The sequence below is a fragment of the Zalophus californianus genome, chromosome 3 (genome assembly GCF_009762305.2).
Source record: "Zalophus californianus isolate mZalCal1 chromosome 3, mZalCal1.pri.v2, whole genome shotgun sequence".
NCBI lineage: Eukaryota > Metazoa > Chordata > Mammalia > Carnivora > Otariidae > Zalophus > Zalophus californianus.
Window position 1 is genome coordinate 185,814,888 of NC_045597.1, and position 21,508 is coordinate 185,836,395.

The window sequence follows — 21,508 nt, forward strand, 5'->3', positions numbered from 1 at the left end:
CTTCTTCAGCCTTCAGAGCCCAAATCAATGAGGTCATCGCTAGAAATGTTTCTCACCTGACCCTAATAATCACCTACATGCCCATTTCCCCTACTGAGTTGTAACAGCTTGTAATAAAGGCTTTCTACTCTCATTTTTATAACTACCCTTCAGCGTGGTGCTTACTAGCATGGTGTTCTACAAATGGATGAATACAATCTTATATGGAGTTTGGATTACAAGTACATTAAGAAAGGATAGGGCTCTTTAAAGCCAAAAGAAGCTTTATTAAAATAATATACATGTGGGGCACCTGGGCGGCTCAGTTGGTTGGGCATCTGACTCTTGATTTCAGCTCAGGTGGTAATCTCAGGGCTGTCGGATTGAGCCCCACGTTGGGCTCCAAGCCCAGGGCAGAGTCCACTTGTGGTTCTCTCTCCCTCTGCCCCTCCCCATACTTGTGCACAGTCTCTTTCTCTCTCTCTCTCTCTCTAATAAGTAAAATCTTTAAAATAATACACACATATCTCCAGATTCAAAACAGCTAAACAACCAAACCTAGAGAAAACAAGAGTCAACATAGTTCTAAAGAACTAAGAACTCAAACTAGCCAGAACTGATGTATTTGCTTTTCTCTGCCTGTCCATCTTCTTCCCTAAGGCAGGAGATGTGCAGCTGGCAACTTCAGATTCACATCTTCTCTTTGCTACCAGGAAGGAGAAAGTTTCCAGTTTGAATCATGTGACCACCCCAGTCCCACCAATGACCTCAGAAAAATGGAAGACTGCATATTCTCCCAGCTTTGGCAAAAGACTAGGCAATGGGCAGCCAAAAGCAGAGTATGATCATGTTGGAAAAGAGTAACTACCATTCAAACCGCAGAGGTGAAGAACTGAGGAAGATAATTCGACAGAAGAGGGTTACTGTTACAGAGGGGCTCACATCGGCTGAGTGACTTTAAAGGTCAGTTCTACTATACAGTGGTATGAAGGGAGACTCACAATATATACAAACTTACTGGTATATGCTTATGTCGAAAAATATTCTCAGATCTCATTCTTTAAACCTATTTTTTCCACTGTTTAACTTTATTACTATAGAAACACCAATAAAATAAAGTTTATGTGATTTTTTCCCTTATCAAATTAACAATAACAAGGTGAAAATAACATGAACAGAATGGTGAGGAAAAATCACTCTTTTTCCTGATGGTGACAAATAAGTAAATGGGTGAAAAAAGTTGACCATATGTGAAACAAGTTGACCATAAAAAGAACTCCCTTTGACCAAGTGATTTCACTTCCAGGAACCTATCCTTAAGAGACACCTGAAATACATTTATGCATGAGCAACAACTTTCCCATTGCAACCATTTAACTATCCAAAAACTAAAAAGTAATTTTGGAAAATGTTATATATTGATTCTGTAAGTCAAGTGGCCATTTGTAAACAATTACCAAAAAAAAAAAAAAACCCAGGATCCAGGGGCACCTGGGTGGCTCAGTCATTAAGCGTCTGCCTTCGGCTCAGGTTATGGTCCCAGGGTCCTGGGATTGAGCCCCACATCGGGCTCCCTGCTCCGCAGGAAGCCTGCTTCTCCCTCTCCCACTCTCCCTACTTGTGTTCCTACTCTAGCTCTCTCCCTGTCAAATAAATAAAATATTTAAAAAGAAATAAAATAAAAACAGGATCCAAAACTGTATTTACAATGTAACCAGCTACATGCTAAATTGTACTTTCAAGACAGATAAAAATAAAAATGTTAACACAAACTTTATCTCTGGATATTCATGTTCTTTTTGTACTTTTCTGTATCTCATCCAACTGAAACAGATTTTAAAGCAAAACCCGAATCTATTTACTTTCTGTACAATTAACACCGGCTAAAAAATTTTAAAAAGTCCCTATTCTGACAATGTTAACAAAAAGTTATTACCTACAGGTCTCATAACTGAGTTTTTACTTCATAATAAATAATTTAAACTTTGCATACAAATTTTTTTTAATGGGGCTGGGGAGGTGGAGTGGACTGGATTCAAGCATTTCCTCACTCCATCAAAAAATCTGACAGAGGGGGCGGTGGCTCAGTCGGGTTAAGCATCTCACTCTCGATTTTGGCTCAGGTCGTGATCGCAGGGTACTGAGAGGACTGTGTCCGGCTCCGTGCTGGATGTGGAGCCTGCTTAAGATTCTCTCTCCCCCTCTCCCTGCCCTGCCCCCAGCTCTCTCTCTCTTAAAAAAAAATCTGACAGAGACCAGAAAAGAGAAGAACAGATCAGCTACAGCCCCAAAAACTATAGAAGGGAAAGAGAGAAATCAAAGAAGAAATCTAGTTCATTTATGGATAAAGAACAAGGACAGGGGAAAACAGAGAAAATAATGAGGGGAGATTAAATATATACCAAAGATCCTAATTTCTATTAGCTTGAGGATGAATGAAAACTATTCTAAAAAGAAAAGAAAAGGTAAGTGACCTTGATTTGGGGGAAGGGAAGGAATGGTCACAGGAAGAAAGCTATGCAAAGACAGCCTGATGCAAGTTTAAAAAAAAAAAGTGAATAAAAAAATGAATTTAAAAATTCTAGGAAGGAAAAACTGCTACTTAAGTCCTCAACTGAATGAGCTAATATTCTTCCATTATACATACTTCATACCCTCTTCCAAGTCCTTTATCATATGGATTAAGTGGTTTGTGCAATAAAAACAGTTGAGCATAATGAAAATAATCACCGACTTTAGAGTCAAGTGGTTGGAAATCAGGTCCTGACTCTACACACTAGCTGTATAATGTTGAGCAAACTACCACATCTGGAGAACAGGAGTTACATACGTATTAGTGCAGAGTTTCTGTGAGTCTTTACTGGAAGAACATGTATAAAAAAATTTTTAACTTAAAACACGCCAACAGTGCACTGTTGTTGTTGTGGATGTTGTTATTACCATGAGTTGAATCACTGTATCACTTATGAGAGCATTTTCTTTTCTTCTTTTAAGATTTTATTTATTTATTTGACAGAGAGAGAGAGAGAGCACAAGCAGGGGGAATGGCAGGCAGAGGGAGAAGCAGGCTCCCCGCTGAGCAGAGCAGGATGGACACGGGGCTCCATCCCAGACCCTGAGATCATGACCTGAGCCGAAGGTAGATGCTTAACCACCCCACTATGAGTACATTTTCAGGATCAGGTCTACTTTTGAATCAAAAGCTGACAATAACAGCATTTTACTTAGGAAAGCTAATCAATAGGAATCAGATAAAGAGAACAAAAATACAGTTGTTAACTGCGCCCTCCCCACTTACCCAGTCCTCTCTCTCTTACCCCCAAAATCACCAGAAAGGTTTCTATAGGTTAGATCACTTCTAGTATAGCACACTCTACAGGGGGTTTCAATGTCAGCCTGGGCTTTGATAAAAAGGTCCCTTTCCAGGTTCAAGATTCTATGATGAGCAAAGAATCAAGCTAAGGGGCGCCTGGGTGGCTCAGTTGGTTAAGCGACTGCCTTCGGCTCAGGTCATGATCCTGGAGTCCCAGGATCGAGTCCCACATCGGGCTCCCTGCTCAGCAGGGAGTCTGCTTCTCCCTCTGACTCTCCTCCCTTTCATGCTCTGTCTCTCATTCTCTCTCTCTCAAATAAATAAATAAAATCTTAAAAAAAAAAAAAAGAATCAAGCTAAGAAGAGAAAATAAAATTCGAACGAACTAATATCTCCTAATTTGCATTCTTAGTCAAACTGGTAAATTTTGGGGGCTAATATTCTAAATTTGAATGTCCTGATCATAATTATACTTATCCACATAAAAGGAGGAAAAATATATATATTCAAAGTTATTACTAAATTATGGTACAGCCACACACTGGAACATAAAATTTTAAAAGTCATGTCTTTTAAACAATTTTAGGGACATGGGAAATGACACAAATGATACTGGGTTTTAAGGGAGAGGAGGGGTAGGACTTGGCCCTCTTGTGTGTGACAGTTTTGCCAGGAAATGTTTTTTGAAAACATGCAAAAGTTGAAACTGTAAGAAATGAAATAGGCTACATTACTGAAAGGGAGAAGGGAATAAAGTACAAAACCCCTCATTATACTCTGCTTTATATTCTTTGGCATGTTTTCTGCCATTCAAACACATTTTTAAATTTTATACTTATCCTTCACAAATGAGCGTACAATTTTTTTTTCAAACTGTTATTACTGAAGTATGGCTGGCAATGTCCTAGTAGTTTCAGGTGAACACCACAGTGACCTGACTAGTCTACACGTCACTCAGTGCTCACCACACTAAGTGTAGTCACCATCTGTCAACACACATTACTGCAACATTACTGATTATATTCCCTAGGCTGTACTTTTCACATCTGTGACTTATTTTAATACCGAAAGTTTGAACTTTTAATCCCCTTCACCTACTTCACCCATCCTGCCACCCACCCCCCCTTCCCTCTGGCAACTACCAATTTGTTCTCTGTATGAATCTGTTTCTGTTTTTAGTTTGTTCATTTTCTTTTTAGATTACATATATAAGTGAAATCATCCAGTACTTGTCTTTCTCTGACTGACTTAATTCAATTAGCACAACTCCCTCTGGGCGCCTGGGTGGCTCAGTTGGTTAAGCGACTGCCTTCGGCTCAGTCATGATCCTGGAGTCCTGGGATCGAGTCCCGCATCGGGCTCCCTGCTCAGCAGGGAGTCTGCTTCTCCCTCTGACCCTCTTCCCTCTCGTGCTCTCTCTCTCATTCTCTCTCTCTCAAATAAATAAATAAAATCTTAAAAAAAAAAAAAGAGCACAACTCCCTCCAGCTCCATCCATGTTGTTGCAAATGGCAAGATTTCATTCTTTTTTAAATGGCTCAGTAATATTCCATTGTACACATATACCACATCTTTTTGATCCATCATTTTAACGATGGATGCTTAGGTTGCTTGCATAACTTGGCTATTATAAATAATGCTGAAATGAACAGAGGAGTGCATATATCTTTTGGAATTAGTGTTCTTGTTTTCTTTGGGTAAATACCCAGCAGAATTACTGAATTGCATGGTATTTCTATTTTTTAATTTTTTGAGGAACCTACATACTGTTTTCCACAGTCACCGCACCAACTGAACATATGACTGACAGACTTAAAGCAAATAAACTATGGCAAAAGTGTGCCAATCTACAAATCAAATTACAGTTCCATCTTGATTACAACTTTATTAGTTATTTAAACTAATGCATCTTAATAACTAATATCAACCACTCCCATTTCTATTTCCCACTCATATTGTTAAAATGCATAATACAATAAAATATTTAACACCAACATATAGAAAAAGACAATGCTGCTGAAACATCACTGTGGATTTTAGAACCAGGGTACTGTATAAAGACCAAAATCTTTGTCAGTCATGTCCAAGAATTCAAATAGAACCTGAGTATTACTATGGAAAACTGCAGTTGTGCAAAAGGTTCAAGTTGCTTAGTGATTTTTTAAAGTTTTTTTTAAAGTAATCTCTATGTCCAACATGGGGCTCAAACTCATGCCACTGAGATCAAGAGTCACATGCTCTACTGGTTGAGCCAGCCAGGCACCCCCAAAATGGTACAAGTACTTATGTGTAAACACATGCACATATAGGCACACATATTCACGTGATAAAGACAACTAAGGAAACTATGCCAATGTTAACAGTGGTAATATTTGAATTGTTTGGATGTTTTCCTTTACACTCTTCTGTGTTTTCCAAATTCTCTAAAATAAACATGGATTGTTTTTATAATAGAAGAGGAATATTTTTTAATCAACAGATAAAGTGTGGCTGCTACAAAGAATCTGAATGTAAAAAAGCAAAAAACAAGTTCAGAACAGAACTCTGTACTAAGCACTGTGCTACCAGGGTAGCACACATTGCTGAAGTTAACTGACAGCCTTACGACACAGATATCCCCCCACTGTGTGGACTAAGAACTTGAGGTTTCCAAAAGATAGAACAAAGGACACACGGCTATTTAACAGCAGTGACAGTCACTGCACAGAAGGCTGTCTTAGTCCAAAGTCCATATGCTCAACTACCAAAATAGCCTGACATCAATAGGGGGGGATGATATATTCTTTACATTTGACATTTAGTTTTTTTAATATAATTTACTAGACAATATATACACGGTAATGCCTCCAAATGTTGTATCAGGTAACTGTATTAGGATCTTGCCATTATTGACTGCAAGCTAAACATGGGTCGGAGAATGAGGCCTTGCAAGTAAAGTTCGGAGTATTTTATACATAAAATGACAGTCCTTGGCTAAATGAGACAAGGAATTTTCCATTCCAGAGAATGCATCTGATTCTTCACAGTGCCTCCTATACAAGTAGTCCGACTAAAAACCTGCTGAACAGCAGACCACTAAGAAAATGATGAGGAAGTGATATGCCCACAAAGTCAGACTGCCTCACCAGCCTGTCAGCATCCATATACTGTCAAACAATAAGATGGGGGGGGGGGGGAATCAAAAGCTAAACATCAGAACTCAAGATCTTAAAACAAATGAAGCTTCCTTTCAGTAAAATAAAGACATAAAGAAAGGCACCACAAACCATCAATCGAAAGCCGTGCTACAGCACATGTGTAAGAGAGTGAAGAGAACGGGCAAACCAAATACGACATATCATTATGTTCGTGACCCTTAAGTTAGATTTTTGACAATGTCAATGACTGACAACTATTTTTTGATCCTAGCACATTTGGGAAATGATGAAAGAACTGCTTTGAATTCCAGTTTTATTTGTGTTACTTGGCTCAAAAATAAGGAAAAAATTACCCATTTGTAGTGAACCATTTAAGTTTTTGTCCTCATAATGAGGTTTCTAAAAACGCTTTTATTCACCAATTACTTTTCAAATTACCATCAAATACATACCTTCCTCCTATCGAGTCGTCTTGTGGTTGGGCCCCGGCAGTGTTCCTCTGTGAACGTCGCAGTGACCCCCCTGGATTGTTATTAGGCCGGTTGGACATTGGCACCTCTCTCTTGAAGGGACATACCCTTTCTAGACACTACCATTCACTAAAAGGGGAAAAAATGAGAAAAAAATATCAGCTATATGTGGTACAACACAGAAACCAAATGAAGGGAACCAAAGATGAAGGGGAAATTTTATGTAAATAATCTGTACAGCCTTCACCGATGCTACATTGTCTTATTTGAAATCTGATTAGTATATTGTAAGATGTCAGCAACATACCAAATTCAAGGCAGGTGGTCCAAAACCCAGGACATAAAATTAACATAGATTTCGCATGGAACACCCAGGAAATTCTCAAAGAAAACAGAGCACAAGCAGAAATTTATCTTTGCTTCTCCATTTCCTGTGGTGTGCAGCAAAGGGCACTACGCCCAACATCAGAATAGCATGGCTCAAGTCCTGTGATAGAACAGGTATTAAAGGAGTCTGCCTTTGTACTAACCAGAGCCTCTAGCCTCCAACTCCTCAGCCACAGAATAAAAAACAACACGTCATGCCTACTTCACAGTATTGCTGTCAATAACAAATGCCATCATAAATACAAAAGAAACCTTAAAACTATGGAGAAATGAGGAGAAAGCGGCTCAAGTACAGTGAACTGAGAAATGGTCCCAGATATCCCAATTTCAACATCAGCTATGCTGGCTGTGACCTTGGACAAGACACTTAATCTCTAGATTTCATTGACCTCTTCTGTGAAATCAGTGTTATCACCTATCTCAAAAAATTGCTAGAAATTGAGAGAATAATTCCTAAGTATAACAATTTAGCTCAAAACACGGTTTTTAATCATAAATGTGAACTTTCTGTAAGAAATTTAATTATTATGCAGGAAAAAATGCTGATACTCAAAGAAAATCGGTTCAACTGATAAAGAGGCCAATATAACTATCATAGAAATAATCACAATTTGTATAAATCAAATCTTCACAATTTTTTTTAAGCCTTGAGTCAAATGCCAAGTAGAGTTCTTTAATTCTATTTATTGGGAGGGAAGAGAACAAATGTGACATTACAGGAACTGGTGCTAAAGAGAATGCAAATCAATCATGACTAAATCTATTACTAGATTTTGTTTTAAGAGATTCCATGGCTTGCCTGTAACAGGAAGTGAGTTTTCTTTTGAGTTACAAGTTGACCCAAATCAGTAGAAAAGGACTGTTTCTGTCACATGTGCCCACATCATCAATTAATATACTAAAAAACTCTGGTGAGAAAGTTCATACTAATGTAATTACCACCAATTTTAGAAAGAAAAAAGGGGAGACAGTATGAAAACACTGAGAAAGAGAAAAATTAAATTTACATGTACCAATATGGAAAGATCTCCCCCCAAGATATGTTAGAGGGTAAACACTATAAAACTCCGAGCTGTGTATGTATATTTAAAAGGTCAAGTATGTATCCTTATATATTGTCTACACATTGCAAACTGATGGAAGGAATCATAAAACACTCTGTTAATACTGCCTGCCGTTGAGGGCGCCTGGATGGCTCAGTTAAGCGTCTGCCTTGGGCTCAGGTCATGATCTCGGTCCTGGGACAGAGTCCCATATTGGGCTTCCTGCTCAGCAGGGAGCCTGCTTCTCCCTCTCCCTCTGCCTGCCGCTCCCCCCCACCATCCCCAACTTGTGCTCTGTCAAATAAATAAATAAATAAAATCTTTAAAAAAAACAATAAACAAAAAACAAAAAAAACAAAAAACGAAACACTGCCTGCTGTTGGGAAAGAGGACCTGGGGTCTGAAGTCTGCGATGAAAGGAGTCATTGTTATTATTTACCTTTTGCAAGCCATAAAGGTAGGTCACTCTAGCAATGGAGTTAGAAATGCAGGGCTCTGGAGTTACACTGCCTCTGGCTGAGTCTGAATTCTGACTCCACACAACTCGTTCTCTGTGCTTCCGTCTACCAAATGGGGATAAAGAACTTACCTCCTAGAGCAGATGGAAGGATTAAATGAGAAATCCACGCAAACCATGTAACACAGTGCCTCTGGTATTGCAAAGGTGCAGTACATGTTAATTATTACTGTTATTACTATCAATGCTTATTCAGAATAAAAATACTGGTGGCAAAACAACATATTGAGGGAGACTTCACCATAAAAACCACTGTCCAGTTGAGTCTTACATTTCTGGCAATATAGTTTCAAAGTGAATTTTGCTATAAACACAATAAACAGTTTTTTAATTATGGATGAACTTCACAATATAACCTGGGAAGCTTTGTGAAAATATGAATGCCTGGCTTCTGCCCTCAGAGATTCCGATTCTGTGGGTGCAGAAACTGGAGACATTTTAAAAGAGCTCTCCTACCGGACTGCACCAGAGAACAACTCCCTATTAGAGAATTAAGTAAAAGCCGTTCTACTCAGAATTCACCCAAGAAGCTTCACCAATTCAAACATCACAATGCCATTTCACTTAGACCCTAAACAGCATGGATACACAGGAAACAGGGTGATACTGCTGCTTTCACTTTGAAATGCAAAGACTATTATTAAACAAGTTTGGTAGATCTCACCTGCCTATTTCCTGCTATTAAATGCATACTGCCTGTCACGGGGTATTAAGTCATTCAAAGGAGTCTAAGTCACACTGGTTATTCTGACCTATAGTTACCAAAGTAATCTAAATAACACCCTCAACATCTTCAGAGCTTGTCCACCAGTACCATTATCAGACCACGGCCTGCTCATGGGTAATTCTTGAGATTTACAAGAGAAAGGGTGGCAAGTAACAAGACACTTATTTACCGATAAATTTTTTTAGCATTTTTTATGCTTTTAGTTTTTAAAGCATAAGTTGATCTTTTTTTTTGGATTTTATTTTTAAGTAATCTTACACCCAACATGGGACTTGAACTCACAACCCACAAGATCAGGAGTTGTATGCTCCACTGACTGAGCTAGCCAGGTACGGCCTAAATTGATCTCTAAGGAAGGAGGACAGGTTCTGTTAAACTTTGTGAAGTTTAAATCCCAGAAAGTAAATATAAGATTAACATAGAATACATACAGGACCACCCCCTCTGCCAGGTTACCAATAAATCCAAAGCTGGAAGGGACCCTCCAGAAAAAGCAAGTTCAACTCTTCACATTACAGACAAAACCAAAAAAGTTCAAGTCTCTGAATCCTGATACTGAGATCTAACCCTTCTGGAGATCACCACCACCTCAACTTCAATCAAATTTAATTCCTCTCTGGCTCCAGGTAAGAGGCCAAAAGTTTTTACCAAGCAATGATTTTTCCTTATTATATGAATATTCAGTACTGTCTTAACCAATTACTTATGCCTAATGTATTTTACTAATTAAATTTTAAAACACACATGAGTTACATCAATATAAAAATTATATTGCTGGAATGTTTTAATAACCTGAAATGAATATGAACTCAAAAGATTCCATCATCATGTTGAAACTAGAAGTTTTAAGTCCAGCCTATCAGTAACCCTAACTATCAAGTCCTATAAACATACTACTCTTCTATTACCTTCATTTCTGTGAAAATAATCACCAAGCTTTTGTCACAGAAAACTTCTGATATTAATTCCTAGAGAACTAAAATAAAATAGATGACATATAGGACTTTGAACTCAATAGGAGAAGCATAAAAATACTAATGGGTATGTTCAAGACTAAATCTTGTGACTTTGTTCACAGCTAAGTGTCCAACAAACTTACTCACTGTTCAGGTGAAACAGCATTTGAATTTTATGTGAAAAAGTATTTAGTTCTGGGACACCTGGGTGGCTCAGTCGGCTAAGAGTCTGCCTTCGGCTCAAGTCATCATCCCAAGGTCCTGGACGACACCAAGCTCCTTGCTCGACACCAAGCTCCCTGCTTAGCCGGGAGCCTATTACTGTAGCTCTGCCTGTCACTCCCCGTGCTTGTGCTTTCTCAGATAGATAGGTAGGTAGATAAAACAAGTAAGTGCTTAGTTCTTCAGGCAAACAGAACCTTTTCAAGAAAAACAGAACTGCGTTATTAACCTACATTTAAAAATTCATCCTTAAAATTTTATAAAAAGGGTATTCTTTCAAAGAAACTTCAACTGCAGTCATTTTGGAAAGTGATTTTCCTTCTAATTCTGTATTTCAAAAATCACAGAAGAGAGGTTAAGGTTAGGGGAGAAAAACTTAAAAAAAATTCAACCATTCATTTAGTGTAAAACTCAGAACACCAAGAGAGACTGCAAAAATTAACTTTAGGATGTGCAATTTCTTCCTAATCAAATGGTCAAGTATGAAAGGAATACCACAGAGGTTAGTATTTATGCAGAATTTTTATCACATGAAGGGCATTTGATAGACTGGAAAGCAAATCTCCAATTTAGTAATGCAAAACGGAGTCATGAATAGCCCCAAAGAGAACCTAATGTGTTTATTCATGTAATCACTACCTATTACCTATTTGAGTGACAACACTGAAAACCGAAAAAAAAAACTGCATTATTTCACAGTAAAGACAGTAACATTAAAAAAGCTAACATTTATATCCACACAGGGTGTCTGCAGAAAAGTTTCCAGCTTCCAGAACTGACACTGAAAGTGAATTTATCCACTGTCTCTGCCACCCTCATTTCTAATGCCCTCTATTTAGATATGGTCCTCCAAACAAGACTTGCTTTGGCTTCAGATTCTGAAACTGGAGTTTAATCACAACAGTAATAAACACAACTGCATAACACGTTTATTCCTCCGATTCTATTAAGCAAAATATAAAGGTGCCAATGAGCCTTACAAACCATTTTACTATTCCTACTTTATAAATAAGGTAAGGGAAGTATTACAAAATTAAGTAGCCTGCATGCAACAAGATACGGCATATGGACTTTCAGACTGCAAGCAATGGCATCCAGAACTGCAAATGTGAAAAACTCCATATACTAGATCCAAAAAAAAAAGTCTAAGACTTAGGAGCAAGTATGGTAAGTTAAACTCCCCAGTGGTAGTATTAAACAACGCCACAATAAAATAGTATAGAAGTCACCCTTGTTTACATAAGAAGTCATTTTTGCATAAATAAAAATGCCAAGGACTTCAAACAAGACTATCTTTAAAACAGGAATGAAAAACCTTTCAGCTTTCCTAAGAGCAAGGGGCTGAGAGGTGCTGAGAGACAGGAAACAATCCCCAACCACCAAGGAGCAGAAAGGGGGGGGTAAGAGCCACTGGGTACAGAGAAAAAGGCCAAGTGACGTGAGAATGTCAGCTAGGCATTTATTTCAATGTAGGGGCATCAAAACCAATCCAACGTCATGATGGAATACTGAATGTTGTACAACACATAAAAGTAGTATTTTCAAATTATATATTTTAACACTAGAAAACAATATTTAGTGGAAAGATGCAGGGTTTAAAGTGAAAACTAAAATAAAAACTATAGATAAAGTTTACTCTGTGCTTACCATGTACCAGGCTAAGTACCTTTTCATCTAATTTCTACAACAACCTTACAAAAAATAGGTACTGGAAATTACCTTCCTTCCGAGAAACGGTGGAACTTAGTTAAATCCTAACACCATGAGGCCAACGAGTAACCAGGCCACATTCAAACACAGACTTGACCTAAAGTCCATGCCCTTTAGGATTATATCAATATGGCCGAACAAACAAAAATGAATTCTACATTTACCTTTTTTAAAGAGTCAAACATTAGAGAACCATGACATTCCAAGTCTGGAGCATATCCTGAAGATTCTAATCCTTTCATAGTTCTTTGAAAAAAAATCAGTTTAACTGACCATTCTGTAAATGAATTGTCAGAAAATGCACTAAATGATCTGAGAAGCAGTATCAAAAGTGACACTGTAAACAGAGAAGAAAAGGTGACTCAACTTTGCCCTCACCAGGTTGAGGGGCCAGCTTAAAAAGACAGAGACATGAGAAGGGCAGAGGAATGAGGAAGTCACAATGGAGGAACGCTGAGTAGGTTAACAGCGCTCAAACACGAGATCTGGGAAGAACTTGGACCTGGAAACAAGCCCAATCTGTATCATGAAGGGCCTAAAACTCAAAATTTTGCATTTGAGATCTACAGATATGGAGGCAGATCAACTATAAAGCTACCACATAAATCTAAGAATAAATGAGGGTCTGATAATGGAAGACAGAATGAAGAGATGGCAGTCAAACACTGAAACTATAAAATCTACACAATCAGAAAAGAGAATATAGGTCTGTGGTTATCAGACTTCAGCGTGCACAGGAATAGGAATGCCACTCAAGTTTCTTGCTCTGGTGACAAGGGTTAAGGAAAGTGATCTAAGCCATGTAAAGATAGCATATCCTTTCAATGTCAAAGGAAAGAGTACTTAACAGGAATTAATTTTCTAGGAAAGAAGAGCATTAACTTTGCTATATACTATCACTGAGGGGTTCGGACAGTGAATTCACATGTTGCCTTGCAGATCTGTGTCTGGTGGAAATAGAAATAACTTCTACAACAGCTGACAAGATAACCCCAAAGACTGCAGTTTGCTACCCTGGGCGGCATCAGTAATCTTTTTCTACAATTTTTTTTTTTTGAAGATTTTATTTATTTATTTGACAGAGAGAGACACAGTGAGAGAGGGGACACAAGCAGGGGGAGTGGGAGAGGGAGAAGCAGACTTCCCCCTGAGCAAGGGAGCCTGGTGCGGGGCTCGATCCCAGGACCCCGGGTCATGACCTGAGCCGAAGGCACACGCTTAACGACTAAGCCACCCAGGCGCCCCATTATTCTACAATTCTTTATTAAATATCCTATAAATATCCAATTCCCCAAATACTTTTAAACCAGCCTCACCCTAAGAGGTCCCCCCCTTCATTAATTAGTGAGATGAATAAAGTCTTTACTATGTGTTCATTCTATTGTTTTAAGTTATGCTTTTAACTCCAGAAAATCATACAAGAGATGGTAGTAACATTACCAAATGAAACATATAGGGCAGAAAAATGAAGTCTAATGCCAAACGTGTCCAGTTTGACTTATTATGTAGGATATCTAGGTAAAGAGTTCCAGTATACAGATGGAAATAAGGATCTGGAATTAAGTAGTTAAGTGAATGTGTAGACGAGAAAAATTATCAATGTGCAGAAGGTAGGCTGAAACCAAAATAAGGAGATTTCACCTCCTCGATGAAACGTATGCAGAGTAAGAGAAGAACAGGCCCAGGATGAAACCTTAGGAAACACTAAAATCAAAGGAAAACAGAAAAGGAAGAATCCAGTTGAGCAGAATCAAAGACTCATCTGAAGTATGAGGAATAAACAATGAAGGTATAAAACAAAACAAAAAGTATGGTGGAAAAATCAGGAAGGTGGTATTGCAGACACCGAGAGGAATAAGACAAGCAGAGTTCAAAGGTCACAGAAAGGACACACAAGACTGAAGTGTCCATCAGATTTGAGGAGGAGAACGTATGGTTACGTTCAATGGGCAGTAAATACTAAATGCTGGACTATAAAGAGGACAGAAGAGACAGTCAACGAAGGAGGGGCAGGCAGGTTTGACAAAGGACACATGGGCAGGAATGTGTGTGATTTTCCTTTCTAAAAAAGTAAGTCTTGGGCACCTAGGTGGCTCAGTTGGTTAAGCGACTGCCTTCGGCTCAGGTCATGATCCTGGAGTCCCTGGGATCGAGTCCCACATCGGGCTCCCTGCTCAGCAGTGAGTCCGCTTCTCCCTCGGACCCTCCCCCCTCTCATGCTCTCTCTATCTCATTCTCTCTCAAATAAATATATAAAATCTTTAAAAAAAAAAATAAGTCTTGAACACGTTTATGTATTTAAGGGAAAATCTTACTGAAAGGGCTGGAAATCGGGTATAGTCTGCTACAGGAAGAAAAAGAGAACTAAGAGCATAAGCCTCAGGGGCGCCTGGGCGGCTCCGTCCTTGAGCGTCTGCCTTCGGCTCGGGTCATGATCCCGGGGTCCTGGGATCGAGTCCCGCATCAGGCTCCCTGCTCGGCGGGGGGGCCCGCTTCTCCCTCTCCCACTCCCCCTGCTTGTGCTCCCTCTCTCACTGTGTCTCTCCGTCAAATAAATAACATCTTAAAAAGAGAAAAAAAAAAGAGTATAAGCCTCAGACAATTAGAAAGGCACATCAATCTCCAAGGCAAGATAAGATAAATGAAGGCAAGGAAGCGCATGCCTAGCTGGACTGAATCTGTGACTAACATGTATGAGAAAAATAAGAGAAATGGAGAGTTCAACGAGTTTCCCTGATGAAGGACCGGGAATTGGGCGGACTATGAGCAAGGAAGACCGCCCAGCAGCACTAAGAACCTACGTAAGAAGATCCATAAACCTAAGTGTCAATCCACACCTGATGTGATTATCTCATTTATGCAAGAGGAAATCCTCATCCAAAGAGTCAACCGCTCAAGAGCGTACATCTATTTAGGGACACACCTAACAGTGGAATCCAGCTCTCCAGAATGCCAGTGAAAAGTACATTTTCTGTTACGCCATTCTACTCCAAAACACCAATTCAACCACTTTCTGTCTGATTTGTTGACAGCTGATCCATTTACAGAGGGGAAACAGAATACACCTGAACCACCAGCGTCTGAACTCTGAATAATTTCTATACTATACTTTCATTTACAAAGTACAAATTAGAAACGAAAGTGCCTACAACAAACACTTCATCTTGGGGCGCCTGGATGGCTCAGCTGGTTAAGAGGCTGCCTTCGGCTCAGGTCATGATCCCAGGGTCCTGGGATGGAGCCCCACACTGGGCTCCCTGCTTGGCGGGAAGCCTGCTTCTCCCTCTCCCACTCCCACTCCCCCTGCTTGTGTTCCTGCTCTAGCTCTCTGTCAAATAAATAAATAAAATCTTAAAAAAGATGCATAAGAAAATCCCATTTGTAATGAAACTAGAGGAAAAACGGACTATACCCTAAATCATGCAAGACCATTTGCCAGATACAATAAAATCTATAATAAAAAAAACCCTATAACAAAAACAGGAAAGAGGTAAAGATCCCAGAGTTTTTGTTTTGTTTTGTTTTTTTTAAGAAGAAAAAGGTAAGAAGAATATCTTAAGGGTTCCTATCAATGACCTTTTCCTTGAAAAAACTAAGAACTATAGAGCAAGGGCAACAAAAGATCAAAGCACCTCCTCCTTAGGGGCCAGTTTCACAAGCCAGAGTAGCAAGGAAGGTGTGGCTACTAAAAAGGAGGCAGGTGCACCACTTGTATTTAACAGCACCCTGATTAACCAAGACAAAAAACGGGCTAGAACCAGGAAAGAAGCAGGTAAGGGAAACAGCCAACTCCAAAATTAAGATCAGCTGGGCAAACGATCACTAAACCACCAGGCCAAAGGTAGCACAACGGCTTTGCACCGAGATGATCCACTCTGCTCAAAGGGAGAACAACCAAAAGCAAAACTGAAAATTAACTGCAGGGCAAAGAAGAAATTCGAATTGGTGAAACAAATGAAGGAGACAAAAAGGAAGGACATGATTAATAAAAGAAACAAGAGGAAAAAATAATACTATTGCACAATTTTAAAAAACTGATTATCAAACAGGAAGACAACCTTCAGATTTTGAGACGGAAAATGCTCTATGCATTTCAAGTGGAACTACTGTCAAGATTTTGTTAAGCGAAAAAGCATGTACAGAATGCTGGGCACGGAATACATCTACATATATAACTTTGTATAAATAAGTAATCACTGGCTTAAATATTACCTATAGAGAATACATTTAAAAATTTTTTTAAATCATCTACCTTTTTAGAACAGGACCCATTGAGACCTTTTATATTTTGAATCATGTACCTATTTCCCTACTCAAAAAATTCTCTACACAATTACGTATGTTGTAATTTTAACTCTACAGAAGATGACAGTGGGTAAAAATAACAAAAAAAAATACATGAAAAACTACCCATTTTTAGCAGATTATTTTCTCATTTTCTTTTTTTAAATCGTGGTCTCTTTAGTAGAAACTGCAGAAAAATTCAAAATCTGATTATTTTCAAAGGTTTCTATACCCCAGATACAGGTTTATTAAAAAAAGAAAGTAATTTCGTAATCCAAATCCTGTTTCCAAGAAAATGGAGTTTTAACTGCCTAAAAACACAGACCACAGAGAATGACACACTGAAAGAGCCAGAGATCTCATATCCATCACTGCACCAAAGTCTGTTTTGTGGAACACTGTACTATGATCGATTTATCAGAAACAGATACAATCTAGCCCAGCTACTTCTAAAATAGCACCTCATTCCCTAATATGGGTCCTGTCCTAGCTCCTATCACTTGCATAATCCTTCAAAATACTAACTGCATTTAATAGAGTGTTTCCTTCTAGTTGTTAAGGTCTCAGGGATTACAGACTAGAGTCAGCAAGTTTAAGCCCATGTGCCAAAGATGGCTCATAGACCCAGTTTTAAGAGGTCGCAATCCTGCTGGCTAGTGCATCCTCTTAAAGATGTTCTTTTCCACCTACCCAGGAATGAAGAGACAAAAGGGAAAGGTTACGTACTAGATAATCTCTAAAATCTGATTCTGCTCTAAATTTTCTAACACTCTAACCTAACATTTATTTTAGCTTTTCTTAAATGGAGTATATTGTGTAAATTCTTCCTTATAAAGACCTAGTAACACCATGATCACACAGAGGGATAATCAAAAGAGAAGAGCTACTGAGAGAGGGAGGAAGGAGTAATTAGGGAAATGCCTCTCTCCACCCAGGGACAGAATGATGCCTGCTGCGTAAGAATCAGTTATTTAAAGTAAAACACAAAGTATCCTGTAGTTTACAGCAAGGTGCTCCCGGTGGACAAAAATAATTTTATGTTTGGTAAATGACCGTTAGAGCACAGGGACACACATAATAAGGCAAATTACTTTCAAAATATTTTTTTCAATACATGTTGTCACTGCTGCAAACTCCACCATAATAATGAAATCAAAGAGGTTAATTTCTTTAACACTGCTTGTATTAGAAAGTCTACCTAGCCTTCCTTGCAACAACAAAAACTATTTCAACACTGTGATAATCATGGATTGGTACCAACTTCTTGAAGCAACAATATGTAACCTGTAATCAACAGTGTTAGATCCTGGAGAATTTTCAGGAACAAATATTACTAAATTTGTGGTTAGGCTCAAGGCAAAGTAAACTAAAAAATGTAACTCAAAGTTGAAGAGACAAGATATGGACTGTAACAAGGTAGAACAGTGCATAGTGCCAAATTTTTGTTTAAAATCATGTCATAGGAAATGTATCTAAATTTGGAAACAGTCTCAGAAAATATTTTTCAAAAGTTAAAAAAAAACCTCATATTTAGAATGTTACATACTCTACAGAGCAGTGCCCCACATTTCTATAAATAGTAGCATTTTTACCAAAAATAAGTATAATGACTGTATCTACAATGAGCCAGAACAAGTAACAAACCTATAATGAAGGAAAATATTAAAGCTATTGCTCCCAAACCTAAAGGGTTTTTTTTTTTTTTCCATATCGATCCCTGGGCCCTATCAGAATGAGGGTAAAGGGAAATCAAGCTGATTTTTTTTTTTAAAGCTCCTTACATTATTCTAGTATCAGCTAGGTTTCAGAACTGACACAGGTTCCATCATTTTTTTGCTATCATTACGTATCACCTAATCCTCTGCAACCTTTACAGGAATCTCCTCCTTCCCATAATTAAAAACTGCCACTCATCTTCTTAGAATCCAGCAATTCCACTTCTAGGAATCTTCTGGGAATCTAACCTATAGAAACGCTTGCACAAGTATGCAAGGATGTATGTAATCAAGATGCTAGCTGCTGTACACCAGAGAGGATAACCGAAGAGAATCCAAATGTTCTCAGTAGGGAACGGTTAAATAAGCGCACTGTAGCAAGTCTACAGCATGCTTAGAGGTTCTAAAAACAAAGAGGCAGATTTGTACATACTGCACTCCTATGAAGGGCAGAACTTACTTAATTCCCGCAACAAATATTTGCGAGCCTTGACAGGCATCAACAAACATAATCTTTGCCTGGATGGAGCTCATGCTCAGTTGGGAAGACAAAAACTAATCAAGTTATCTGCACCTTGTGCTAAGTACCGTGGAAGATGGAATAGGAGAAAGAGAGGACAAAGCAAAGAACAACAGGAAGTGGGCAGGAAAAAGCTACTTCAGGTTGACTCATCAGGTAATACCTGTCTGAAGAGAGATTTTTAAGCTGAGACCAGAGGACAAGAACGAAACAGGGGGAAAGATTCTATGTATTTGTCTGTACCTATGTAAGGGGAAGAAAATCCAGAAATATATACCTAAATGTCAACAGTAAAGAAGAGAGGGAAGCTTGTAAAAAGCACCTATTGCTTTAATCAGTTTGAATTCTGGCTCTACCATAAACCATGTTACCTGGGAGAGATTTATTACTTATCAAAGGCTTAGTTTCCTCATCTATAAAATGAAGATACGTAGATCTCATCAGGTTAATAAAAATAACTAAAAGTATAACATTTAGAAGATACAGTAAGCAGGGGCACCTGGGTGGCTCAGTCAGTTAAGCATCTGTCTCGACTTCGGCACAGGTCATGATCTCAGGGTCGTGAGACCAAACCCTGCACTGGGCTATGCGCTGCGCAAGGAGCCTGCTTAAGACCACCGCCCCCCCCCCCCGCCCCGCGTGCCCTCTCCAGTCTCACACACACGTGTGCTGTCTTGCACTCTCAAAAAAAAAAAAAAAAAGGCAAGCAAACTGCAAAGAAGGGGGAAAAAGAGAGCATGTACATATTAAGTTTTAAGAAACACAGAAACAAAATGCAGTATGCAAACTGTGAACACGATATTTACAGATCGTAAGGAACTATTTTTTATTGTACAGTCATGGGATTAAGCTTATGTCTTTAAAAAGAGTTCTCATCTTTCAAAGAAACGGACTGAAATATATACAGATCAAGTAACAACCAAAGTTTGCTTCAGAATAATTGAGGCGGGGCTAAGAGTATGGGTGAAAAAACTGGCCAGGAGTTGACAGTGTAGGATCTGGGTCTTGGGTGCACGGAGGTTCATTAGACAGTTCTATTTCTGTGTATGTTCGAAATCCTCCAGAATAAGTCTCTCACAGAAAGAGTAAGCACCCAAATATATGTTGTTAGGAACTTTGGAAGGGAAAGGAGACTTGCTTTTGTTTTCAGAGTCATTACCACTTGCTTTTTTAAAAAATATGTCCATAGAGATTTCACTTTTATCAGAAATGAGAAAAATTAAGCTTCTGGATACAGAACAAATCATCCCTGACCTAAATGTGTCAACCTACATTTCATTCATTCATCCTTTAAATCCTTGCCTCCCAACTCTTAACACACTGGAAGATTATCAAAGAAGACGTGCCTTTCAGAGGTAGACACAAAAGAAAACAAACCCTGTCCCCCATCATTTGAGAAATGGCCACAATGACCCTATACATCGTGCTACAGCCCTGTTTTCCATAGTTTCTAAGTATGGAAGTACTCCTTCCTTATAGAAGCTGAGCACAAGTCTTCTGATACTGTAAGATCCAACTGCCTAACAGCAAACTCCAGAGGATGCAGAATCAGTTCAACCCTTCACCCAATTATTTTCGGTGGAGCTAAACAGTTCTCCATACGAAAAGACAAACACCTCCACTTCAGGGAGTCTGCACGTCAGCGTCCTGCTAAATCTCAAGTACTGACTAACAGCACCTTTAGCAAGAACATGTAAATAACATGTAAACATGGAATACAATGAAAACAAAGTAAACTGGCCCATGTGGACCAATAAAGTATATTAACAACAGCCCTTCTCAGCTGAGCACTGGATCTTTTACACATATGTAAGTGGATACAAACAGCAATGATGGTGAGTTCCAACAATCTTTGGCACATTGAGTAGTTATGGACCAGCGGATCTCATTTCTAGCCTAAACAAAATTTTCTCAGCTGAAATAAAATGATCAAAAAATTAAAAGCCATTTAAAAAATTTTTTTTTTTTTTTAATTCATGAGAGTCAGAGAGAGAGAGAGAGAGAGAGAGAGAATCAGAGGGAGAAGCAGGCAGGCTTCCTGCCTAGCAGGGAGCCCAATGCGGGACTCGATCCCAGGACCCTGGGATCATGACCTGAGCCGAAGGCAGACGCTTAACCATCTGAGCCACCCAAAAGAATATTTACCACTCTTAAAATAGCACAAATACAAATTGAACAAAATGTGTGAAAACAGGCTAGTTGTACAAATCCAATTCCCTTCCTGAACTCATTGTAATCTTTTTTACTTCTCACTCACAACTTCTCCCCAACAATTATGAAAATTTTCAAAATACAGAAACTTGAGAATTGTTCCATAAATACCCATAATTCCATCACCTACGCTTTTACAAGTAGCAGTATGCTAATCTCCTTTATCACAGATGTATCCCTATTTATTTACCTATTCATCCCTGTCTGTCTGGCCAAATACCCATCCTATTTTTGAAGCATTTCAAATTAAGCTGCAGACATCATTATACTTTGTATCATTAACTAGGGTGCAAATTTTGTTTCAAGTTTTCAGTTAA

At 38.7% G+C, this 21,508-nt stretch overlaps 1 protein-coding gene across 21 annotated transcripts in view; it reads right to left on the reverse strand.

The window, feature by feature from the left end:
* The window catches only part of TRIP12 (thyroid hormone receptor interactor 12), a 138,556-nt gene that overhangs the window by 92,525 nt on the left and 24,523 nt on the right, over positions 1–21,508 (reverse strand). For 20 of the 21 annotated variants that reach the window (XM_027589292.2, XM_027589301.2, XM_027589299.2 and 17 more), the window contains exon 2: positions 6,882–7,028. In XM_027589292.2, coding sequence (XP_027445093.1) covers positions 6,882–6,979 — 98 coding nt within the window. In that variant the 5' untranslated portion in view covers positions 6,980–7,028. Of the gene's footprint in view, positions 1–6,881; positions 7,029–21,508 lie in introns of those variants that run through there. The other variant, XM_027589300.2, reaches the window with a different exon arrangement.